Source organism: Amblyomma maculatum, chromosome 11 (genome assembly GCF_055883805.1).
Source record: "Amblyomma maculatum isolate TAMU_Amacu chromosome 11, ASM5588380v1, whole genome shotgun sequence".
NCBI classification, from domain to species: Eukaryota; Metazoa; Arthropoda; class Arachnida; order Ixodida; family Ixodidae; genus Amblyomma; species Amblyomma maculatum.
The window spans coordinates 23241290-23268317 of record NC_139354.1 but is presented as its reverse complement, the minus strand read 5'-3'; the positions used below and the strand labels follow the sequence as shown (position 1 = coordinate 23268317).

General features: G+C 44.4%; 1 protein-coding gene across 1 annotated transcript; it reads left to right on the top strand.

Moving 5' to 3' along the window:
* The first annotated feature begins 1414 nt into the window (after positions 1–1414).
* On the top strand, positions 1415–25353 carry LOC146173136 (b(0,+)-type amino acid transporter 1-like). The gene is made up of 9 exons (XM_084585143.1): positions 1415–1465; positions 7561–7744; positions 8808–8909; positions 10371–10631; positions 13789–13914; positions 15051–15147; positions 18030–18947; positions 23501–23753; positions 25294–25353. The coding sequence occupies exons 1-9, from the start codon at positions 1415–1417 to the stop codon at positions 25351–25353; spliced, it is 2052 nt and encodes a 683-aa protein (XP_084441269.1).
* The last annotated feature ends 1675 nt before the right edge of the window (positions 25354–27028 follow it).

The following is a 27028-nucleotide window of genomic DNA, read 5'->3' as shown; positions in this document are numbered from 1 at the left end:
TCTAAATCTAGCTTTGTCATATAGTACCTCTTGATAAGCCCGGTCTTGAGTTTCCACGTAGTTTCTTCGACTCTAACACACTCTTGTCGTCTGAACACGCGCTGTTGTGTCAGTAGAACTTAAAATCCGCCCAAAATTTCACAGATCTTATATAAATTACCTAACAATAAAAAGCCGCATATAGTATCATGATGCTCATTAGGGCATTCCATTATTCATCATACACATGATCATTTCACCTTTCACATGATCGTTTCATCATACACATGATCATCATACACATGATAATTTCACGTGTTATGGAGCTGGTAGTTGTCCTTCTCCGGTAGCACAGCGCACGTTGTTACACCAGTATGCTTATCAGCATTATGTGCTACATAAATACACTTAGATTTTTGATATTTAAAGAAATATGTACATAAACGTAGCAGAGCGTTACAGACAATTAGACGCATATTGGTTCGTTTGAACATTGTCGTTCAGTGTCAGCTGTAATTATTCACTGTATGCACAAGCTTCGAAGGTTGAGAAGAACATTCATTCTTTGCACTATGGTACGGCGGTGAGCGGGGCAGCGTCGGCGGAGAGGTAGAACATCCGCCCAGTGTGCATGAGGACTGTGGTTCGAATCCCGGTGCCGCGCAAAAAAATGGAAGTGTCGGTGGAATCGCATAAACAGGTTTGGGGCGCGGCCACATGCCGATGAATACCTCTAGAAAAGCACTCTTTCACCAAAACAGGACCTGGCCACTATGGTGTAGTAATTGGCCGCAACCTCCTCCTCAACCTCCGCAACCTCCTATTAAGGTGCCCCCTGCCTCGTAAGCCATGCCGAGTTACCTTTGGCAGAGGAAGCAAGACGAATTTTCGACTCCGCCCCTGGACAGCAGCGGCACTGCAAACAATGTCACGTTCCGTAGTCCAACCATGTTCTCTTGCCAATATGTTTAGAACATTAAAAGGATACATGCAAAATGCCCTAGCGTGTACGCGTTAATATAAATGAAGTTATATATGTGTACGTGCATTTCTGTAGTTAGTGTTATTATATTTCAGATATTTTGATTTAATTCCCGACACCGGACGCCTACATACGTGTGTTCTTTTCTTAATCATAAAAAACATACACCCTTACACACCAGCCCCTAACACGAGTGTCTCATCCACAAGCTTCCCATTTGATCCCCGTTCCGTTCTCCAAATCTTGGCATCTCCTGTAAGGAAAAGTGCACTTACTCCCTCCTCATAACCTAATGAGAATGGAGGAGGCGCCTCTTACAATGATAAGGGCTGGGGCGGCCCTTACCCCATCGGGGACGTGCCGATGGGGCTCTGAAGAAGATGCAGTGCAGAGCACATTCCCTAAGTGTCCAAGCACAGCTGCCGAGGTGGATTTTCGCCGCCTTTTAAAGACATGCCGAGGGATGCAGTCATCAAGAATAAGACGGCTACAAGAGATTGGACTGTCAGCTGAAAGGGAGAACGACCTCAACCTGTAGCTAATGGACAACATTAAGAGCCGGAGCACTCCGGTTGCTTGAAGACATTAGACTACACAACTTACTTTAATTTAAAGAAAAGCCCCATTGTATGCCACATGGCAAGGTTTCGAATAAAAAACAAAACAAAAAGAAAAACAACAACCGTGTACTTGTTCGTTTGAGTGTTTACTTATGCAGAGAGCTGCTAAGGATGGTTTGAAAATGAGATGGCTCTATTCAATGCTTGCTTGCTCTGAGAAAGCATTGCTGGTGCCTCGCTTGAGCAGCGTTGTGAAATTTGGCTCCAAGGTATACATTTCAAAACACTCTTTTCGTGTTACGGCTCATTACGTCAAATTCGGAGAATTTTGCTTCTTAAACGGTGTGAAGTTTTCAAAAGAGCCATGAAATTTTCAAGCCTTCTTAGCTACTCCTTAAGTATAGAAGCTCTCTGAACGTCAAGGAGTCGCTTATACGCACTTGGTATTAAGAATATGCGCATTGAAATTTTAATGTTTCATTAAAAATTGGAAGATAAGGACGTGGACGCCAATAACGTCGTGCTTTTTTGTGATACGCGGAATTATGCGCGTTCGTTCTGCATTTTAAAGGTATCCTTTCAATGCTCGAGATTGATTGTCAGGAAAAAAACAGCGATGTGGCGACGTCCGGCTGTTCCCAGTGTAGCGGTAGTGCGCATGCAGGAGCGATCGAATGCTCTGCCTGCGTTTTTGCGAACCCAACCTCGCCAGAGCAACCGGAAACGTATACTCCACAAGCGCGGATGCAGCGGAGGAACAGAGAGGCATGCGTTTCATTTGAAGGTCTCCGAAAAGTTACTTCGGGTAATATTCAAATTCAAGAAATCCATAGAGGTGGTCCTTGCGCACACTCGAGTAAAATTATAAAAGCTTTGTGTGGAGCCTATAATTTAAAAATAATTTTTAAAGATTGGGACGGTGCTTAGGCTTTGCCTTATAAGCACCCGTGATAGTGAGCGTGCACTCAGTGCATCAATTCAAGTGCTCGCACCTTGGCATCTCGGCTTCGCTTCAACCAGCTAGCTGCCTTGTACCGAGTGATTTCTGCCCTCTCGGCAGAATTGGTTCTTGATACTTGAGCACCACCGTATGAGAAGACTCATCCTGCAGAGATCCGCCCGCCTTCCTCCGCTCCACCCCACGCACACACTGTTACAAAAATCTGGCTGGTTTTATTCCCTAGAAACCAATCACTACAGACTAATGAAACAATTACACCATCAACCGCCCCTAATCGATCAACCAACATTGAAAATATCACATACACCCTCTATAAGGCGTTCGTCATTTTTATGCCGCGTGTTTCGGCTCATTTTTGGTTCGGAAGCGCAGTTCGCACTAGAACGCCGTGGCACCATCTATACTTGTAGAGGCATATCACGTCGGCGTTCCGGTGGTCTCCGCATAGGTACTACGGAAATTATTTCCCCAGCGTGGTTTTCACTTGTCCTTTGAAGCTTCCTCTCAAATCGGTGTAATGCGACAATGTTTAGGCGCAACAGACTCAGTACGCTTCTCGTAAATGTGCTCCCGGTGACAGCTCGGGCGACACCGCTCCGTGCCCTCCATCCCCGATGACGCCATTAATACTTGCTGGGAGCGCCCATTCAATTAAAAACTGAAAGTTACTGGGCGGGACTGGGCTTGTAGGGGCGTCGTAGGAAATTGTTTTCTTAATTTGTTTCTTGCGCGCCTCCGTGCGCTGGGTTGAGCAAGGAGAAGAGAAGCATATTTTCGATAGCCGATGTCTGCGGTGCTAAGGAAGGTAGCTTATTTTTTTGTTCTGGGTTGCAGAGAGGGCTGATGGGACACCTATTCCTAGTGGCCGTTTTCTGGTTTTACTAAATAACCTTTCTTGGGCGGCATTTCGAGAATGGCGGTAAGTAAGCATACCTCAAGAAACAGGCGTTCCAACGGAGGCCAAGTTAGGGTTCAATTGACGTGTTTAATTGATAGAATAAAGGCGATGCGCTTGTAAAGCATGCTCTTATAGGCAAGAAGCGTGTTAAAAATTAGACCTTATGTGACAACTATTAGACGTATTAGTGCCCAATTCTCGAGCCATAAAAAATGTTCATTGTTTTGTATACGCTCTTCTACCATGCATCGCTGTTGGGAAGGAGAGTCGGGACACATCTCTGCGATGTCGCTGGATATTATGTGAATAAGATTGTGGAACAACTTGACGCAGTTCTCAGACAACCGCATGACAGGTGAACGCACGCACACGCTGTGCACGGGCAGGCTACTGGATGAGGGTAAGGAATACTGTGCGTGCTTACTACGAAGGTTTCTTTCTTTCACGCGATAGCTTTACTGGCCCTGTGTCGCAGAAAATCCGGTATCGGGGGTGCTAGAACATCGCGAAAGCTTTCGCTATGTTCTACCACTGATTATATTCTCGCACAACAGTTGTAATTTCCCGACAAACAGCATGCGGTTTAACGAGAACCCAGCTGAGATACATGTGCGTCTAAATGTCATATCACTTGCCTAATGACCCGCCGCACATTGCGCAAGACAGTGAACAGGTGGTCCACAACGTAATTCTCAATAGGATGTCTTTATGAGTTGACTGTAGAACACAGCGCTTCATGCATGGACGTGAGAAAGTTGCACACGCGCTGAACTAGTGACTGAAAAATGCCTGGGCTGTCTTCTCGTGTCCTCAGTTGTGTTTCTCACCTGTGAATTTCAAACACAATCCCGCAAAACTCATCTTCCATTATGACATCATCCCTATCATTGTGAAAGCCCTCATCTCATAAGGACATCAGAGCCGACCAACGATCTTTGTTGTTACTGTTGCTGATTTCCCCACCCCATTAAAACGCTTATTTCCCACGAGTTCTAGCGAAAGTAATTCAAGTTGGCCGAAGCAGGTTAAGCACGGAATAAGGTTTAACCGGCCGCATCATAGGATAATTACAATTACGAGGAATATGCAGCGAAGGCACAACCAACGAATCCAGAAGCTGGACCGTCAGCAAAGCTGGGACGTCATTTAGGAGTTTATGTCAGTCATGGCGACAAAATATATGCTGAAACCTTTTTATTATTGCCAAAAAAAGTTTCCTTAGCTCGAACTGGCAGTCGTTGTTAAACTCTACCTGCTGAGTTTTATTTTAAAATGTTTTTAGTGGCACCTACTACCTTCGTAAATATCGTAACACGCTGGGACCCAGTAGAGAGCGCAGGTCCGCATGTTAAGTAAGCTAATATTTCAGTCTAGTGGTGTCTTTCCAGTCGAACCTTTCAGCCTTGCATTTTTAACCTTCATACCAACACACGCTGTGGGCAAACATAACTCGAATCGTTCTTTGTTTTTATCCTTTCATTGGGAAATTGCCACCACGTGTACAGTCGCCAGTCCCAGACCCCAGTTCAGAGGCAGCTTGCTACCAGCTGGGCGAGGACATACGTCGAAAACACAATACATGCTGTATAAGTTAGAAAAAATACCGGAATAGAAAAAAAATAACAATGCATGCTGGTATCTTTCAGCACTCCCCCTCATTCCTTCGCCCTTTATTCGGCCTCCACATCGACACATTCGCGTCCCTCTTCTCTAGGAAAAAAGTTTCATAGTGTGCGGCAGCTTATACTGGGACACCAGTATCGGAAACCGAGTGCTAATATGAAAACATGAAAAGCACATGTCGGGCAGCGAGCAACGAACTGCACCACTAGGACTACAATCCCCCGTCGTTTGTTGTATGGGGCCGTGCTGGAATGCTTTGCTTCGTCTCCGCTTTGCAATACCAGTAATGCTGAATCTCTAGGAATTGCACTGTTCACAAGAACATCAACGACCTTATGAGGTAATGTGTGCCTTCAGGTTCCTTCCTCTTAGGACCACTTTCTATAGAAAAGGGTGGCTTAGAAAGTTCAAAGCTAAAGGAACGTGCAAAATGCTGCACTTGCCGCTTATGTGAAGGTAATTAGTTAAGAAAAGTAAATAGATTATTTCAAAATAAAGCGTAGTTACTAACTTCTCACGGACTGGCATAATTCATGAACCACCTCATTTGCCTCGTTTTAAGTAGTCTGTGACATTATCAGCAACAGCGCTTGTGGCTTGTCATGATCTTTTGTTTTTCTTTGTGTAAGCAAGGAGGGAGGGTATGAACGTGAACAATGATGACATATTAGTGGTGTCGTAGCATCAGCGAATGCCAGCAGGGACACCGTCACGCTGTCCCACGCTACTACCACGCCACTGCCAAATCTGCCCCACGCTACTACAAAATCTCGTCAAAAGCTTTCTGCTCTCGGCAGCTGTCTTAATGCCAAAAGCTATAAATTATGGTTGTATAAAGAATGCAGTTCTCTTTCTTTTTGTTTTTCGCCTTTTTGTGGTTATCGTCGTTTTCTCGGTTTCATCGTTTCCGTATGCATGCCAGCATTACACATCTAATGATGTAGAACCGTGTTTTTAGCGGGGCGAACGTGCCTAAATTTCGTACCTTGTTAAGAATAGCAGCTTGAGCTAACTAATCAGGCAAGATCTCACTATTTTGCTGTTCTGGGAAGTATCCTGTTAATGAAGATGATCGCCTGCCAAATTCTGTCTATTGCCTAACGGCTCCACTAGTTTGAATCTAATCGAGAAATACATAGCCTTCAACAAGAAATCCAAATGGAGGTGTCTTCCACTTTGCACGCTGCTTTTGTACGTTTTCTGACCAAATTCTTCTAATTTTCGAAAGAAAGAAATAATAGAGCAGGTAAAACACCTGTAGAAAAAGAGGTGTCTAAACCTACCTATGCTTTTAGGTGAAAGGGCTTAAGATAACGAATGAAATATTGATTACTCACACACAAGCGTACAGCAACAATTGATTATATTCATCAGTGAAGGGGTACCTCAATAATTAGAATACGCTAAATATAAACACTCTTCTGATGTTTTCCCCGCGAATAATGAGTGTTCAGGAAGATCTCAAAACAACGCTTGCGGAGTAATGCTATACTTAATGTCGCAGACGGACGAATTTGTGGCTGTCTGTCTGAGGCCTGCTTGTAGTGGGTTGGCTGACGGTATCCCAAGCTGCTAGCATTGCGTCGCCAGTATTTCCAACTTTGCGCAGGAAGCAGCTGCAGAAATGCAGCTGCTCTGGCATGTTCCATCCTTCACAAGGACACAGGGGCGTCGACGTCATTGAGGCCAGCAATGCGTGCTTTGTTTATCGATTTGTTATAATTTTGTACCGGTGTTCTTTTCAGAGGTGCGGAAAAGCCACCTAATACTAACGTAACCCAAATATACACACATTGCACTGCATATGCTCCTGTCACGACAAGGCCTCACATGAATGTCCACTAAATAGAATGATGACTTATTTATAATTGCTATTTCCACGGATATAAAATATTTCATTGTCGATTGTCTAGGAAGACGCCTGCTTTGTTTTCGGAAGTCGTTTACTTTTCCTTTACCACTGTATAAGCTTCCTTTAGAGAATGGCCACTCTCCAGTCTCTCCAGTGTCTAATAAGTTTATAGCATTCCTGGAATTATAAATCAAACTTTCATTACGTGATTACACGTTGCGAAACTTAATTAGGCGTCCAAATGCAGTTCTCGCATTCTGTATCGATCTCAACACGTAGAACACGCTGAACAATCTGGTAGACAGGGGAAGCGGTTTTGCCATTTTTTACAACGAAGTATGGCTCCGCCTATTGATAGAAACTGATTTCACTCAATAAGTATTATTTGTAAAAAGAAATGAAAATATTCTTCGTCGCATAAAAGGCGATGGATTACGATGTAATCTCCCTCCTTAATGCTCCAGTTCGAGAAGGAAATTTGGCGCTCAAAGTGATTGCCTGTGAAGTTCGTTAATATCCCCCAAATTACGCATATAGAATGAAATTAACACATAAGCATAGAGAAGATTCCACGAATAAACTTCGGGGCCAGAAGTTTAAATCTGAGAAAAAGACAATAAATTATGGAAGAGTTGTGGCTGTGAAGCGGCAAATTATTGTGCGATGCAATCGATGAGAGTTATTTTTTTCCTTGCCTTTTTACAGCTTGGAGCTTCTGTTTTCCTCACGACGGCCAGCCTGGAAAGTATGGCGACGACAGCAGAGTCCGTCAAAACAAATCAAGAACGCGCAAAATGCGTCAACGGAAGCGCAGTGGACACTAATATAAGGTTGAAGAGACAACTTGGCTGGGTAGGGGGAACTGCGGTGGTCCTTGGAAGCACTATTGGTGCGTTGAATCTTTGCACACTCAGTAAAATACAGAGAATGCAGGCGATTTGTTGCAAGTGTAATTCCCTTTACCGGACCAGAAATCCTAACATGGCATCCATTAAAAAGAATGCTGGCGACGTCAAATTTTCGTATCATAATTTTGATACAGTGAGATGTCAGCATTGCGACATAATGCGTGCGTCCCAACCCACGCAATTTGAAATGTCTTCTTAAGAGCAGGTCCTTTTTATTACAAATTGTTTCACAAACTGCTTCCAAATACAAATTTTCTTCTAAAATATAGTTGTGTAAAAGCTACGGGCGGGTGCGTGCAGTTGAAGCAATTTGTTGTCGTGTCTCATTTGTTCCCCTCAAGGTTCGTCTCTGCAACAACTGTATGATATCGAGGCCGTTATTGTGAGCTAGCAAGACAAGCTTTTTTACACGGGCCCGGCATCCCATAAATACTCTATAACAGCTCTAAACTAAAAGCTACATTCCGTGAAACCAGCCTCAGGTCACTAAGATAGGGCAAAATGTAGTGTGTTGCTTATAAATTTTTTAAGAAATAATGAAATAGAATAAAATATTAGGTGACTTCAATATATATGTGCCCTCTGCACGTTTCTTTCCATGGAGGTGCTTGGAATTGTATTCGTATGGAATTAACTTATCTTGTTGTCATTACCGAGTTTGAGGCTCTTACTCACATTTGTTGATAGGAACAACTCTAGAATGACCGTTTTATCAGCAACGCTTTGGCGACAAGACTTTTTCGGCCAGTCGTGCATACCTAGAAGGGGTCTTATGAGCACGGAGGTTTTCCTTTGTGAAGTCGTTTAAGTTTATGTGGTGACATATGTAATGGGAACCATAAACTAAATGTCAATATATAGGCACCAGGATAAATGCATGAAATATGAGACAAAAGCGAGAAAGGACAGCGCCGAGAATTTGTATTTACCAAAATGTGGTACTAGTGCCGTAATCCTACACTTAAGTACCTTTCGCATTTCATTTTCTCTCCACACAGCCGTAAAGATTTCCTATTTATTTTATTTAAATATTTTTCCACGCAGGCTCTGGCATCTTTGTGACTCCTAGTTCAATATTTCGCAGTTCCGGATCTGTTGGTATGGCTCTCTTGATATGGAGCTTGAGTGGAGCCATATCCATAATGGGTAAGTATCGATGCTTCATAAAAGCCTAGAAGTTGCGTAGCTTCGTCGCCTTGGAAACAAAGGTTGTAATATTACATACAGCTCCATCAAACAGCTTCACGCTTTAACTGCTTGTTTTGGAGGCAGTCGAAGAACAGTAAAAATGTTCAAAAAATATGTCGGCAAGGTAGCACACACCATTCCTTCACGGCGGCATCTTTGCTTTCCTGCAGAGTCGAATTCCTTTCCTTTTAGCCACACCCACATATACATGCTTACTTTTACATGCTGCACCAAGCTCATTTTTCTACCAGTGTTTATTCATTCATGTATAAAAAGGCACCTGAACATGCAACAATGTACAAAAGAAACACAGGTTCTTGTCTACGTGTGTGTGTCTCGTCTGTTCAGCTGCGTATTTATTCATGTATGCAGAACAACTACTTCATCATTATACGGTGTTATATTTTATTAAGTTGTCCACATTGAACAAAAATGACATTATAAAATTGTCAAAAAATATGTTTTTAATGAGAAATAATCTATTTGACATAAATCTTAAATTGACCTTATTATTAATCTTAAGGCCAATAAATTATAGTGAGGTAGATGCAAAAAGTAATCCAGCCACAAAAAGAAAATTGTAAATGATTTCGTGAAACGAAATGTGGCTGCTGAGTGATGAGCGCTCTCCGAGAACGGCCACATATTAACTCGATGATGTTGAATACTTTTTTCACTAGTCGATATTTTCGGCACTGTAGGTGTCGCAGTTGGGACCTCAAAATCACGAGCTTTTCCCTGGCGAGTGGTAGTTGGCCAATGACAGGGCAAGGCACTTGATTTGTCAGCGAGTTGTGGGAAGGCACGACACCGTATCACGTGGCTATGCAGTTAAGATGCTGCCAGCTTGGACAGTTGCTACGAGATGAGGAGGTGACATAGCAATTGTAAGAACTGGGTCTTCCATTCCCGAGTTAGAAAGGCTATTCCTAGGACACGAAGGCACGTTCGCAAGGCTTGATTAAAGCAGGGCTTTTTATCTATGTTGGATGGTCATTCCACATCAAGGGGCAGCCTATGACTGTATGGTAATGAGCATGTGTGTGAGAATAAAGGCAAAAAATTGTAAGGACGATCACGATGCTTCCTAAAGCAAACTTTAGGTGCTACGGCTTTTTGTTTACGCAATTTATTGAGGCAAATAACTTCACAGATGCGTCTATATATGTGGAGTCGAATAGCACCCTTTATTTGTTGCACGAGCCAAATAGAGAGAGAGATTACACCACCAATGGTACAAACAGCGACACTGGTTCATTATTGAATGGGCGTAAAGAACTGCACTCTTAAATTAAGGAAATATTTAACCAGTGATTAAGCCAGTACACATATGCGAATGTGGGTCCACTAAGAGAACCGTATCGATGAGAGCCATTACTATGTCAGCTAGAGATTATATCGTCTTCCTTGTTTCTGAAGGTGGCCTCTGCTACGCCGAACTTTCTTCCGTTTTACCGGCGTGTGGTGGAGACTACGCCTACATTATGGCTGCCGGCAAATCGCTCGGCAGGGCGGGCGACGTGGCCGCATTCATGTGCGCATGGAGCTTCGCTCTTCTGTCAGACCCGCTGGGAGGCGCCACACAAGGCGTGACCTTCTCGACGTACGCGCTAGGCCTCGCCTACAAGGACTGCCCACCTCCGTATGCCGTTAGCATCCTGGTCGGAATCACGTTTACATGTGAGAGTCTCAAACTGATTCAAAGCATCCCTTACCTGTAGTGGCGTTTTTAATAATAGAATTTGTATTCAGAACGAATCCTCCTGGTTAACAGTATCGAATTCGTCATTGTAAGCTGTAACTGAAGCCAGGTCATTCCCAATATCTAAACTATATAACTTGCTTTCGTTCAAGGGATTGGCTGAAGCGAAAGTTCGTCTCTGCCAGCATTGCAAATGAGCGATTTACAAAGAGGAAGCTCGGCTTCGGTCGCAGTTTAGGTGACTTTGTGAACTAAACAAACGGAAATAAAAAGGTAGTCAAAAATAGAAACTGTCATATTATGCGGTCTGCCAGTGTCATTTGCAGGCTTGTTTGCAGATTTGTTATAAACTAGCAGCCACTTGTGGCAACGATTCAATTCGCTGTGATTTCATCCACTTAACTATTTGTGCCGCTTCTCCTGGTCACGAAAGCTGTGGGGAAAATGTGTAGCCGGTAGTTACAAAAACGCTGCACAGAAACAGGAGTTACTTACTTTGAAACGTCCTCGCTCATGTCATAATGTCAGTCCGACACAAACAGCGACGAATGATCTCCGCGGAAATAGGATGCTTTTGAGATTATTGACAAGACCTTTTGGAGTTAAGTGGGTCTTCCCAAAGGCGCTGATCGACGTATGCGCCGAAAATTTCCTTCACAAGGTCGTTGCCGCAGTGTCTTACTGTATGCGTTTGTGGTAATGGTTGCTATCTGTGGCAGCGTGACCATACTGGGCTCATTTCTAAATGAATGTAAAATGAAATGAAAACTTAGAAATCACCGCACGAGGCTTGCCGATGCTGCCGGCCACCTGCCACCCCAGAGGAAAGACGGTGACGCCCACTGTAATTATGTGACCTTGAGGTGTTGAGGAGACACAGAGCATAGTAACTGAGAACTGAACGCTGCTCTTACTGCTCTCTCTCGTTCCTTTTAAAGGTCAATAAAACATATTGGGGCTGAACCAGAAGCACTGCATAAATGTTTGGCTGCTGTAGATGGCGCCTTAATATACCTGAGTGTTGGTAAAATGGCCAGTGGCATAAAAGGCACGTTGGCCAGATGAAAGGCGCGTTAACATGACGCCCAATGCCACAAAAATATCGCCGCATTAACATGGCACGTGCTTTAGAGCTGCGCTCTAGGGCAGTACGTAATTATTGCCGAGTTTGTCCCATAAGCTAAGTAGCACCGCTAGTTGTACTGGTAGTACGTTATAGTTTTGCTGCTGTTTGGTGTCCGGCATCTCAGAGTTGAAATGTTTCAAGATATGACACTAGCCCCACCTGGTATAGACTAAAAGCCCTTTGGCTGAAAGGTGCCCTAGTGTCATAAACTTTGTCACCACCCGCAAAGCTCAGAAGAGTGTTGATTTGGAATTGTATGTCCGCGATCATGTTTGAAACATCAGGCATTCAGCTTTCCCTCCCTTGTTCTCAAATTTTGTGCCCACGGTGACCAATAACAAAGTAATGCCTTTCTCTGGCGATGGTGGTATTGAGGCAAGTGTTTCGTATACCATAAGCAGTTGATTAATGTAATTATTGAATTGTGAGCCATGAAGTAACAAGTTGGAGCTTGCAGTAACGTCGGGAAAGAGTAAACCTGTGAAAGGGTCGGTCGCAATAGGATCTATGATCCTAAATACTGTTCGATTTCACAGCTTAAAAAAAAATGTTCTCGTTCACTTCGCTGAAGTTGTTCAGAAAGTGCCTAATTTCCCAACCTGCGTTGTCCAATTTGAAATTTCAAGAAGCGACTCCGTGCAAATAATCATGGCAGCCGACTATCCGTGGACGATGATGCGCTCATCACAACCATCCATATTTCCGTTTAAGAATAGGAAGCTACCTCATCGTACAACACGTCATTTATGGACTCATTTGTCAATTCAGCGTCTGTGTTTTGTATGGTGACGATGTTGCAGCCAAATTATGCGGCCAGCCAGAGCGCACCTATGCTATCATAGCAGATTCATTTTTGTTGTTTTCAAAGGAGGTCACGCCGTACATCCGGGCGGCACTTCATGCGATTTCTTTGGCAATAGGGCAGGTTTTGTAATGTATGCATTCATGTGAAGGGGAACAAAAGCCGCCTACATCAGTCTATCAATATTCAAAGAATGAGGAGGTCCCTTTAAGAAGGTTTCTTTAAAGAATGCAGAACAAACTGAATAAAAATGTATCACCAGATAAAAAATTCCTTTCCTCTTCATAGGAGGGATTTACTGCATAATTAGAAACAAAAATATCATTGAACGATTATCAATCAACCGATGAAATCCCTAACATAAACTGCTCTGAAATAATTCTTTACGGAGTACTGTATTTATTATCCTGTTTGATATGTTCTTGCTCCCAAAACCCATAAGGAGTGCACGAGTCGCCGTCAAATTAAATGTAACTAGAGTATTTGCTTTCTGGCTACGCAATACCTACATATATGAGTAATTTTGTAAGCCCGAGTGTCTGCAAGCACAAGAGATTTGGGCTCAGTAATTTACATTGTACATTGTAATTTACATTTACATTGTAATTTACATTTACAGGTACGTTCAAATTATCTGGAAAAGAGCACATTTAATAGATCGTTGCTATTTACAAATAAATGGCACTTCGCACGTTTTAGCAAAATTGTTCAGAATTATAGGTTACATGAACCTTAGGCCGAATCGTACTCTCAATAAACGCTGGCGACTGCAAGAAGGCTGCACGTTACTCAGAAGGAATTCTTCGCCATGGCAATTTAGGAAACGCAATTTTAACCGCATGATACATTTGAAAATAAATAAAGATGCTTTACCCAACTGCGGAAATACAAATGTGTTTCCAATTTCTACAAATTTTGTTTTTTCAACATTCTGATTTCGTCATAGTTAAAAATATAATTAGCCTATAATAACGAGGTTTACAGCCAACACGAAAGGGCCGCTACTCTCTGCCATGACGGGTTCGCCTCTTATTTTTTTAGCTCGATGCTCTCTGAGTACGCCAAGCATTCTAAAAAAAGAAAAAGAGGTCGCCTTGCTAGCAGATGTGGAACTAGAAAACCTGCGTCTCGTTTTATATAGGCAATAACATTCACAATAAGGCGCTGCCTTCTGAATGCAGTGAATTAAAATCCCCTTTTAATTTAGGTTTGGCAACTGCCCTCAACTGCATCTCGATCAAATCATCGGCCTGGGTGCAAGAGACGCTAGCTGCAATGAAGTTCCTGATACTGGTGTCGATTGTCGTCACGGGTGTGGTTTCCTTTTCTACAGGTAAATTCTTCAAAGACAGACTACACTTCATTTCCACTACCCGATAGTTTTTCTTTTTTTTTGCTCGCCATACATGTATAACGTGATGTAGACTGTAGCGCTCGAAACACACGGCAGCACGAAGAAGACAACAGATGCTCTTGTGCTTGTCTTTCAAGCACTGTAGTGTCCATAATTAACGGCCAACTTGCCCCAATCAGCTACTCTCATCACGTTTATACTGTTGATGAAGAAATAGAAGAGTCATCATTGTAGCTGCTTACGAGGCAAAATAGCGATTACGGTAGCGGACCGCTTAAGCTGTGGACTTTCGTCTCTCATAACCTGAGTCGTTTTGCCTTAAACAGTTGGTACTAAACCAATTTGACAATTTTACAGAGACTGCTAAATGGCTGCAGTCAAATTTTTTTCTGAGAATAAAAGAGAGGGAATAAAGACGCTGCAATGGTTTGTTCCCAATAGTGATCGAGCGCAGGAATTCGCGAAGTGGAAACTTCATACTTAGCGAGTACATGTTTGTTCAGTCAGAACAATGCTTCTCAGGAGGCAAGCTTCGAAGAAAATCTTAGATCCATTCAATGCGTGTCTTATCAAGCGCGTTCGTATGAGTTCAATTTATTAAACACGCATTTAACAGAACTCCGGCCAGGGTGCTGAGGAAAGCGTCATGGCGAACCTAAGAGTCCCCAGCAAATTCTAATTTTCGCCCCAACACTTGCAAATCCAGAATTGTAGTGCACTTTTCGCCATATTATAGGCAGTGAAATGTCATTTGAAAAACTAGCATTGACGCTGATGCGTTACTTTCCCATTCGGCAATAATAGGAAACACTAACATCGAAATCATTTTGCTGACATTCCCTCTTTCCTAACATTTTTAATGTTGCATAAAACGTTGGCAAATGTAGCAAAGCTATTACAAAAGAACCCTAATTTCACAATGTTGCTAGGGACGCCCGGAATGTTTTCGCCTTGTTCTCATTATCAGGACCTTGATAACATGTGAAAGGTACTTGTAAACTTTCCCGTGCGTGGTAGAATAACAAATAAGCATAGTTTCGAAGGTGTGCTTGTAGCTTTACCGGTGTGAACATCAATACAATAAAGACCATGGACACGCGCTCATTACTGTGCAGGTGGCAGCCAACTGCAACCTCCGCTCTTTTCCTCTCAAGTCACTACGATTGGGATCGTGGATGCTTTCTACGGAGCCCTGATGTCCTTTTCTGGATGGTAAATGATAACTTTTGCGACCACCTCAAGGCTAAATAACACCAGCATTATTTTGTCACATAAATTTAAAGCGTCACGGGCCCGCTCTGCTGTGGCTGTATTCATCAGATGAAAGGCAAATTTCGAGACCACTGATGAAGAAACAAAACACTGCTTACTTCTTTGAAGCACCCTCCTCTACTTATTCCGCTCATGTACAGTGTTGTGCACTGTTACGGCGAACACGCAGAAAGGTGGTCACTCTATTTGACACACGGCCGCGCATCACAGCAAAGTAGCGTAGACACAGGCGGATAAGCAGGTGGTGCCTTCGCATGGGCTGCCACTTACTCATTGAAGTTCTGAAGAGAACGGCCACGTGTTCGCGTGTTCACCCTGAAGATGGTCGTCTAGACCGACATATTATCCAAATCGAAGCAATGCGTACTCAGCACTACTGAGCAATGGGAGGTGTAGTACCCTTGAGAAATAATTCAAACGTTCTCATCGCTGGGAGGCCACCGCAAAGGCGACCGTCAAGCCAATTGGGCTGTCAGCAGAATCTATTACGAATAGAGCAGGCTAGAGGAGGAGGAGGAGGAGGAGGAGGAGGAGGAGGAGGAGGAAGAGGAAAGACAGGGAGGTTATCCCGTAAAAGAAACCGGTTTGCTGCCCTGCACTGGGGGAAGGAGATGAGTGGATTTAAAAGATGTGAGAGAGGGATGGGTGAAGTTAGTACAGTCGTATCATAGAGATGTCACATCACACCACGTCACAGTCCTATCACGGAACATAACAGCAAACTCATAGTCTTTCGATTAGGCCTGTGCTTTTCATAAAGCGGAGCAATGCCTGGGAGGCCTTAACCGCAGAATATCGCCGTGGCCAAGGACCAAAGATCTTAATTTCAGTCAATGGGCGTCCATCTAGATGCTCTAGCGCACGGCATAGACAGTCTTTTCTCACTGTATATAGGGCACTCACAAAGAATGTGGCCTATAGTCTCGTCGCACCCACAGTTATGTATGTTTGCCATGCCTATTGTAAAAGAATACGAGTTTGTGAATGCTACGCCAACCCACAGGCGGCACATCAAAGTTTCTTCGCGTCGGGTTAGGCCAGGTGGAAGCCGGAGCGTCAGGTGCGGGTCCAGGGATTTTAAGCGGCAGTTCGCAAACTGGCCAGAGCAGGCTGGAGGCGTCAAGAAAATGTTATGCGTAATACAGAAAGCCCATCTAAGTACTGGGCAAGTACTATAAACTTTGGTGAGAAAGTAAAAAATTGGCAACACGGAATTTCAGTTGACTCAGTGGGTATATGGATGGAACTTTTCTGCTGGAGCTCTCGAAATTGCCGACTACAATATAAGTTATTAATGCAACGATGTTCATCCCTTTGAGTTTTTTTGCTAGCAAAACTCGGAGTTGTCGAGATGCCAGTTTAGTGAAAAAGATTTCCAGTGTTCTGATATGCACGTACAGAATGTAAAAAAATTTGTAACAATTTCTCACTATAATTGCCTACCATTTTATGTGTCTATAACAGCAGCAGAAAGTTGACTTAACATTAGGCGGTGGTCATTTAAAACACAAGTTTTTAAATAGCGTTTCACATTTTAGAAGTTTCCAGAGTTCGTGTGCATTATAGTGTCACACAGGGAGCGAAAATCACAAGATTATTTCAGTATAGGCTTAAAGCACAAGTGCGCAAAACAATGCTGTAAAATTTTCTTTTATGTAAAAAAATCCTTTCAGTACTTCTGAGAGCTTACGTAAAGAAAAAGACCGCTTAGTTTCGCTGCCTCCTGCGATGTTCCTCTCTTTAGCCGCAAACTCTCTTACTAGTGCTTAACTAGCAGGTAGAAAAACTTATTGAACTATCGATTTGAGTCAAAATATTGAGTCTGTGTCCCACATGCAAAAAAAAAAAAAAAACTTAAAAATCCAGGGTTGCCGCGAGCAGAGAATTTGTGGTGTAAGCATTTCAAGTTAGCACCCTGATCTCGTTTAGCGCAGATTGTTGGGCTGAAGCAGGGGAGCCACGAAACGCTTTTGGGAAAAATGATTGACAGACCAGAAGTGAAAGTGACTCGCGTGGTTTAAGGTTTCCGAAACGTCGAATGCTAGTCGCGCAGAGTCTTAACCATGTGTATGTGCAGAAAAGAGGGCTGACCATTAATGCTACTTCGCCTTTTTTTGTCAGTGCCATCATTTTTTCACTATGCCCCATTTTCGATTAGATAGATTTGCGCCAAATTCTTCTCTTGAAATCTATAACCTTGCTTTTCTGCCCAACTAAGAGGAGTAGTTAAGCTTAGAAAGAAGTGTTTCAAAAGAAATTACAAAAATTACGTGGAGATCATAATTAAATTGATTACAAAATTCAGGATAAGTTAAATATAAAAAGTGTAAATCTAGCGATAGCTTCTAGCGCTAAATATATATTTGCCAAAATATCGAAAGCTGACTCCACTAGTTGTAAAGAACGCGAACACGTTTGCTCGGTAACTGTCCTGTCATAGTTATTCGGTAACTGCAGCTTTCGAATGATTACGATAGTTAATCGGCACACATCAGCATCTGACAACCGCACTGAGCCCTTGAGTTATCGACACATTTAGACCATTATTGAACTTTGGGAGAATATTGACTCCAGGTAAAGATTCCTATTAGTCGAAAAAACTACGGCTGGTCAAGTTCATTTGATGTTGTGGGTAACTTATTCAAATATATTCATGGCTTTGAACATATGAGATTTTATTTGGAATACCGCCGAATATATGCGTCATATTATTCATTGGTGTTTTAATGTACATTTGATTCGCTGTTCAAAATTTCTAATAAGTGCACACGATTACTCGATGATAGCAATGGATAACAACATTTCCTTCTCCGGGCTTCTAGGAAATTCGTCTCATTCGTTTCCGAAGAGATGGCGGACCCGGCGAAGGATATGCAGCGCTCTCTTATTGTGGGCCTGCTGTTTACCACGTTCATCTACATTTTAGTAAACCTAGCCTACGCTGTGGTGTTAGACTTCGGTGTTCTGATCAGCACCGAAGCCATCGCTTCGGCTTTCGCGCTAAAGACTTGGGGCGACGCAGCCTACGCCGCAATTCCCACTGTGGTCTCCATCAGCGTCTTTGGAATGCTCTGCTCCAGTTTCTTCACTGGCTCCCGGTTCATCATGGCCGCAGCCAGGACGGGTCACCTTCCTCGCGTCCTGTCGCTCGTCACCATCGAGTCCCGAGTACCGCTGACATGCGTACTCTTCAAGGGCTTCCTCTCAGTTGTTTTCCTGTTCTTCGGAAGCCTGGAAGTCCTGATACAGGCGTCGGTGTTCGTGGAGACTCTGTGGGACATCGTGGTGATTCTTTCCCTCCTTGTACTTCGCTTCACGATGAAGGACAGGAAAGCATCTTACAAGGCGCCCCTTGCCATTGTTCTTCTCAAACTGGTGACCTCCGTCGCTCTAGTTATCATACCGCTGGTTCAGCACGAGAATTACTATCAGTATGTTGTTATCCTAGGTGTTTACGTGGTTGGTGCTTTGTACTATTGTGTGTTTGTGGCTGCCTGCTTAGAGTGCCGGACATTGCACATGGTGACACACTTTTTTCAGAAGCTGCTTTTGTCTGCGCCATGTTTTGATGAGCTCACTTTTATCCTCAATGAGAGTAAATCCCCCGAGGTGAACACGTTGGATGAAAAGACAGAGGCAAATAACATGTCATACGGTACACTGAATCCCAAAGAAGCAGTGCTGATTTCGGGATGCCCTGAAGAACTGGGCGGCGGTGACTTGAAGACTTTAGCCAGAAGGTATCGCGTCCCGGGTGCCTCCGTTCGGGTTACTGCCACTTCACTGCAAATAAACAAACCTTATGCAAGCCCCAAAACGATGTCCACACGGTTTTAGACTATTAGGCTATATTAATGGCAGCAACAATATTTTGTACATAATGAAGCTGTTACTTCTTCACTATTGCCCCATACGATTGCCTCGCACGTGCAGGCTAGGATCAATATTCGCAAGATACCTCTATAAATGAAACGACTACAAGCTGTTGTACACAGACTGTTCCTGCTGTGGCCCCTACAAAATGATGTACTATACTGGTAACATGCATGCTCTGCGTGGCTGTGTTATTCCAGAGGGCGTTAGGTCCGTGCAATTTTATTTCTAGATTATATCTTATTAAAGCGTAACAGATTCCTGAATACTAGGGAAGACTGGACACATACGTCGGTCGGGGCGCTGAACGTTTCCTCACAGACTAAATAAATCTTAATAATGCATGCGAGAGGACGTCTGGTCTGGAAAGTCTCTTGTTTATTTTGTTGTTGTTTGTTCCACCCCTCAACATCTTTCTTGACTCCCATCTCAGCGGTGTGCATCGCTTCCCATACGTACTTTAAAGTGCTAATTTTCATTTTTGTGTCGAGAAGATAATGCGAAGACAAAGTTCCAAACGAAAGAAGCCTTACTGATGGGCTGGATGTATGCTCCAAACTTTTTGTAACATATACTATACATTCAGAAATAGAAACCCACAGCACGTAGTATTCCAGTCATCTAATTACTCAATAAGTTTACGCTGAAGAAAGATCTGGTAATCGCCAATACTTCGACAAAATCCAGAAAAAGCCGTTTTATGCATAAATTCATGTAAGGACGAGATATTTCATAATTTTGTCGCGTAGAAAGGTTTCCTCTCATATAAAGAAGTCTATCTCGTTACACAACTTAAGGGGAGATAAAACTGTATTGACATGTGGATAAACTGCATAGAAATAGCGACTTTCTTTGAAATCGCTGAAATTTCCTTCAGGAGGCGCGATTATCTGAAGCTTCAGAATTTATTTCACGTATTGCTTTGCGAATGGAGATATTTTCTAGCTTTTGTGGGGCCGACCCCGACGCCGCTCACGTCGGTGGGAAGAGCGTGTGCGTCACATGTCTCCCAGCCACCTGCATCCATAGCACTCTGCTGGCATCGGCCTGGCGCTCGCGCCTGGGGTTGCAATAGGCAGCATGAGATGGTGCAATAATCAACCGTTAAAGCTTTCAAATTGTTAGTGGGAGTGTCAATTATTCACATTTCGAGACAGTCAGGGGAATAGATATCATAATGTTGCGATCCCGCCGCCTCATGAAGCGACGAATAGTAAAATAAGCCTGGAAAGCCGGAAATGTTTTCTGCGCGTGCTTACTCTGCAAAGTAACATCTGTTCATAATATGTAATGTAAGTTCTCATAGCCAAGGCAAGTTTCTCTAATAAGGTAATGAAACATTTTCTTTCTCGAGGCACCGCTACCATTGTCACTGCATCCGCCCAAAGCGCAGCCAAGGCGCCTGAATGAGGATGAGGGGGCATTTGAGGCAAGAATTTTACTTGACTTAAAAAAACCCAGCCGCAGTGGTCGTTCGAAATCCGAATGTAGGCAGAGCAACAGCATTACCATTGTATATGAAGCATTTTCCTTTGTTGCTGGGACATTGTTAGTATATCGAATCAGTATTGCCTGCGTGACTCCCACGAGCGGAATCTGACACGCAGTTATGGGCATGGATCCCATGTTAAAACATTGGCTTTGCTGTTACCTAAGTAGCACTGTCAATGGCTCATTAATAGGGTCGCGGTCCACAGAAAAGAACTTCTCAGCCCAGGTGCCGTTATATTTACGCATACTGGCATGAAAATTCTAGCGCCAAATATTAAGTTTTTTTCTGGCACTTCAAGTATGTATGAGTGCTGACGGCGCGCAGATCGGTTATTTTACCGCGAATTCGGAATATGGAAGAAGAGTGCGGTTATCGTTATAGTTCCGTTGCACGGTCCATCCCAGATGGTGTTCCATCAGAGGACTTATGAATGAATAAGAATACTGATATCAATCAGAATAGTCCCACAGTATCAGTTAACGAGAGAAATGTAGATGTAGCAAACGTTCCTGGTTTCGATACGTTAGATTCTTTATAATTACTTGCTTTCAGCATGTTCTCCAGACAGTGTAGAAAAACTTTAGCTCATTCCATCTCCATCGTTCTCTTCCTGTGTTTGGTTTTTATATGCTCGCAGCTCGTCATTACCATCAATGTTCTACAGGGTGCACTTTTTTGTTGTTCAGCTTATGCGCTGTTCTCTATATACGGGGTGTTTGACATAACTTGAACAAAACGTTAAAATAAAGCGGTGCACTGCAGCAGTATGAACTAAAAGCCATATCGTTTGCAGTGGTGCATTGTTGTTTAAAATATTTTTATATTTGGATAATACTAGTTATTAAACTAACATAAATTGTGCGAAGTCCTTAATATTCGGTTTAGGGCTAGTTGCGTTTCATCTTTTAGTAATGTATCTCATGCGGGGTCATTTTTTCGAGCAATAAAAGAAAACCCTTAAAACACGAAAACAAAGTATTACGTGAATTTACTCTTGCGTTACCTCATCGTGCTCTCGTGTTACCGTATATATAACCAATAGAGTGCGCTCGCTAACCGCCTTGGAATGAGCGGCCGACGTCAATGTCAGCACTGTCTTGATAGCACGTCAGCGCATTCTGTCGGGGATGGAAAAGCGTGTGGCGCGATCAGCAGTAAACATCGGGAGGTGTAGCTGTGGCAGTGACGAAACGAACAAGGAAAGAAACGCACTGCAGTCGCCTAATTCAAGGTAGGTTCCGTTATTCGTGTTTGTATTATTTTGCAGCCCTTTGCAGTGAGGTTCCCTCTTTCATTTCTTTAGGTTTAGAGAGCAGGTTTCCTAGTTTAAATCGAGTTTGGGAGCATCGAATTGTAGTAGAGCATGAAAATAGAGTACCGTGGCGATTTTCACATTTCATGGTTTCCATTTCTCTAAAGGGGAGATGTCAGGTTTCGTGCGCTTTTTGGGGCACACGTATAAGCGAGAGTCACGTTTTAGCAACTGTAATTCAATTCCGTACGGCGCAGGTCAGGTGCTACCGGAACAAGTGTGACAGAGACTGTGCCTCTCCTTTTCTGTGAACCAATTATTATTATGCGGTTCAGGTGTCCAGAGAAAAATGTGGCATACGGTGTCTCCTTTCCGAAAAACCAACACTGTGTCAAATGGGGTAGGTGGAGGTGGTGAAGTGTAGCTGTTACTAGTCTTAAGGGGATGGGACGGGTGGGTCAACGCCGTTAGCGGTGGGGGCTAGCCTGCCACCGAGTTCTTATCTGCTGTAGGCCGTCATTGCACCCGCCGCCTATTGGGTGGTGGACGAAGGCTTTTGCGGTGAGCGTCTTTCTCTCCTTCTTCTTTTTCTTTCTTCTCTACTTTCTCCCTTCTGTCCGCACGAGGCGGCCGAGGCGGCTCAGCTGCGGAGCCAGTGGCGGGCCCGTGCATTTTCTTTTCCTTCTTCCTACAACCACAAGAACAACATGTACTAGCCATTGAATTTCAAGGAGCCACAGAAAAAATGTGGTATAAATATACTTTACCTGTGCAGTAAAGAAGGGCTCTAGAATAATTTCGACTACCTGGGGATCTTTAACGTGCACTGACATCGCACAGTCCACGGATGCCACTTCGTTTCGCATCCATCGAAACGCAGCCGCTGGCGGCCGGGTTCGATCCTGACTGCCGGCGGCTGCGTTTCGATGGAGGCGGAACGAAGAGGAATTGGTGTGCTGTGCGATGTCAGTGCTCGTTAAAGATCCCCAGGTGGTCGAAATTACACCGTAGTTCTCCACTACCAGCACCCCTTTCTCTCTTTCCTCTTTCACTATATAGTACTCCCACCTTCCTCCCCTTCCTTACGGCACGGTGCAGGTGCTCCACCGAACAAATGTAATAGATATTTCACCTTTCCTTTCTTGTAAAGCAATTATTATTATCTTCCGGGTGAAAACGGTAACACGTACATTTTTGCGGGCCAAAGTGTTCTAAACTGGGTTTGCCCCCCGAAAGGGTGCAGATGAGTTTGAAGAACCTCTTTCTTGCGTACCACAAAAAGCCGGAGGCCAGGCCGGAGAATACTTGTAAGGTTTTTTTTTTTCTTTTCTATTTCAGTGGGTGTGGGAGAGGGTTTGAAATCAACCATTTAGGAAAGTCGAGGTGGGCATCAAACAACTAGACCACCCGTCAACAGCCATCCTTTACTTTAGAGCGGAAGGTCTGCTTCTTTCCTGCAAGGCCGGAAGGTCATTTGTTGACAAACATTTAACCTTCGAGCGGCGCAGCGGAGGAGTGCCCGTGACGTCGTGCCACATGACTCACCGAGCCTCCCCGCAGATTGCCTGATGCTCGCAGCCGGCGGCGCTCGCTCGCCTTGCGGTTGAGCCGCCATGACCATCAAAACTTTTATTTCCACTTAAATGAAACTCCCGTTTGGACCCACCGGCACGCAGGCCTAAGGGAGAGCCTCGCAAACTAAGGTCTAGTGAAGATACATTGTCACTTCATGGCCTCATCCGCCAGGCGGATGACTTGTTGCTGTTGAGCGGAGTCCTCGCTCCGCAGCAACGTCTCGCAGGCTTCTCTATCTTCTATCTTTTGCTCGGCACCCGGGCTGCCAGCACATTCCCGAAGTGCTTGGTCGAGGGTGCCCCTCTCACCGCACGTTATGCAATACTGGGCTTTCTCCTCTTTCTAGATTGTCAGGTATACCAAGATTTCCCCCTTGTAATATTCCCCACGCAATTGTCTCCTCGTTTCCAAGGGAATGGTCGGGCTGCGGATAGACCCTTCTGCTCGGCTCATAATGTTCAGTGATCGCACTTTATGAAATCAAGCTTTTTATGTCTATGCTAGAGGGCTGCTCTACGGCTGTCCGGTGATAGAGAGCTCGGGCAAGCTCGTGTACAGCCTCATTTCATGCAATAGACTCGTGCGCTGGAATCCATATCATTTCTATATTACGTTCTATGGGCCTCGCCTCGAGAACGCGTTTGGCCTGTTCCGAGATTCTTCCTTTTCCAAAGTTCCTAAGTGCATTTTTTCTTTCACATAAAATTGTCCTGGCCTTGGTACCGACGCAAGCGAGCTCTATCGCCGACTCTTCCATCGCGTTGGCATCTCTCGTGCTGCTCGAAGCCGCTACCGTTGATGGTCCTGCCCCGTCGACCACCGCGGATACAGCCTCCCCGTGCTGTTTGCACGTCGCGTCTACCTAGGCCACCTGGTCTGCCGGTCGCTTCCTCATCTTCCTCTCGCAGGCCTTAGCCCTATGTTCTCTCCTTTCCTTGTTATACTCGGGGTGTATGTTCCGCGGCATACGTGGGTAGCTTATCTTGGCCTTGATTAATGGCGGGATGTTTATCATCTTGTGCGTGCTACTTTCTGGCCGGATTCCTAGCCATTCAAGTATTGTTCTGCCCGCTTCAGAATGGCCGAGCCGTTCCAATTGAGTTATTCTCACCTCCTCTGGCAACGCAACCCTTCCGTTGTGTATCCCCTCTTCTGAAGCCGTTTCGTGGACGTGGTTATGGGGAGTACCATAGTTCGCTTGACGTATTTCCTCAATATTATGTCTACCTTCTCTACCTTGCTCATGTTTAGGTACGGCGTCTCGTAGCAGATCCGACTTATTGCGTATTGCTGCGATATTGTCTGGAGATTCCTTTCTTTTAGTCCTCTCCCCTTTACTGCTACCCTCCTGAATATGCCTACTACTTGGTCTGCATATGTGCTAATTTCTTTATGGTGTTGGTGTTGCTCCCTTTCTTGTTGATAAACAAACCTAGGATTCTCATTTCCTCAACCCTGGGCAGTTCCAAGCCTCCCACCACCACTTTAATTTATACTTCTTTCTTGTTCCTGTCGTCCTTATTATACACATATAGCTTTGACTTCTGCGGTGAGCACACCAGGCTTCTTTCGACCGCAGACTTCACCCCTACGTCTGCTGCCCTTTGCAGACTCCACTCAATTTCCGCGGTGCTTCTTCTGTTCATCCACACGCATATGCTGTCGGTGTACATGCTGAATTTTAAATCGGGGATATTGTTCAGCATGGCCGGGGGATCTCTCATTACTGTTAAATAGAAAGGAAAGGCAACAGTATGGCTTCTCGCGGGGTACCTTTACTACCCAGCGTTATGCTGGGGGACTCTGCGTTTTGGAATTTAATCACCGCATTTATCCCTCGGAGGAAGTCCTTGATATACTCGTATGTTCTCTTGCCCACGTTTACGTCCTCCAGACATCTGAGAACCGCCTCGTGTCGGACGTTGTCGAAGGCAGTCGTGAGTTCAAGACCTAGGCTCACCTAAGCATTTAATCCTCTCTTGTCTATAATGTCATGTGTTAGTCTACGCATTACATCCTGCGTGCTGAGTTTAGGTCTAAGTCCCACCATCACGTGCGGCCACAGGTTTCCATCTGCCATGTATCTCGTAAACCTTGTTTGCACTACGTGCTCCCTGAGGTTCCCCAGCACCCGGCTTGGTGATGAGAACACCCTCTGCCTGTTTTCATTCCTCCGGCAATATACCTTCCTTCCATACTTTCTTCATGTACCGCGTAATCGCCTCTATCGAGTCATCGTCTAGGTTCCTGAGCATAACTGGATATTTTATCCGGGCCAGACGCCGAGCGATTTTTAGCCCAGCGAAAGCTGCTCTAATCTACGCTGCCGTAATGTCCGCGTCCAGCTCTTCATTTTCCGCTCCTCCATATTCTGCCTGCCATACTTCTGTCGCGTACCCCCTATGTAAATGTCCCTGAGCCTGTCCATCAGCTGTTTGTCCGTCCCCCTGGAACGCGTGTCTCGCTTTCACCTGATTGATGCTCGCTGCCTGTTTGGATTTGCTCGGGTCGAGGAGATGCTTCAGTATATTCTTCGTCTTTGTTAGGCTCATGTTCCTTTCCATCTCGTCGCACCTGTCATGCCAATTTTGCTTGTTTAGTTTTATCGCATTCGTTTCCATTTCCTTGGTGTGTCTGGCTAACAAGCGCATTAGGTTCTGTTTCATTTTTGACATTTGAGTCTCTTCTAGAGCCTGCCCTTTTCCTTGTATATGCTCACTACTTTGCTGTCCATTATCTCCTATGCCTCTTCCCCTTCGGCTACCGCTTCCGCGTACCTGGCGTATCCCCTCAGCTTTTTTGCCTAATGACTCCAATTTCCTTAGCTTTGTGGCTTCTGCAAATCTCCCGGAATTGGTCCCTCCACAATTTTCGCCTGTTTGAATCTCCACAGCTTCACTCCTTCTCCGAGCTTCGTGCCTACAATGAAGTGGTCACTACCCATAATTTCCATGATGTTTGCCCATTCTACTCTGCCTGGATTTTTACTAAAGGTTATGTACAGCGCGGTGTCTCTGCGTGCACTGCTACCTACCCTAGTGGGCGCACACGGGTCGGACTCAGTGCTCCTCCCCGCTGCAGTGCGAGGCGTAAAGAAAGCGGCGCTCGCTCTCCTCGCAAAACCATGCATGGGCAATTAAGTTTAAGCGATGCTCAACAAACGTTTCTAACCATGCTTAATCGAACTTTCGCACTGCGTAACTAGGTTAAGCCGAGTCGAACCACCGTCAATTTCATTAAATCCATCCGTTTTTTATCTCCCCCATCTTCCTTGAAACTTTAGAGGACGTTTCTTTTTCGTAGTTTTCCCCTTAGGAACAGAGAAAGGCGGCAGTTGGGATACAGCCCTCAATGCAAATATGCGTGGAAAATAACACGCCGATCGAAACAGGCAATCAGATTTTGCGTTTTATTGGTTGGGCTCTTTCTGACAGTACTTGAAGATTGCTCGCCTTGCCCGGAAATACATTTGTCGAGCAACAGTTGTTCACCGAACGAAAATCCACAATACATTAGCCGCGCAAACACAAACATGTTCATCCCCGAAACTCACTCGCGTGACTGTTGCCTGGGCTCGCCCAAGTTTTCCCTCCACGAACAAGGAAAATAAATCCTTTAGCCACGTGTTT

Excerpts from the sequence above, each read along its gene's own strand:
- LOC146173136 (XM_084585143.1), top strand. The coding sequence starts at position 1,415 with ATGCCGAGGGATGCAGTCATCAAGAATAAGACGGCTACAAGAGATTGG. Across the intron at positions 8,910-10,370 it reads TGGAGCCATATCCATAATGG|GTGGCCTCTGCTACGCCGAA; the intron begins GTAAGTATCGAT and ends TTGTTTCTGAAG. Across the intron at positions 10,632-13,788 it reads GGTCGGAATCACGTTTACAT|GTTTGGCAACTGCCCTCAAC; the intron begins GTGAGAGTCTCA and ends CTTTTAATTTAG.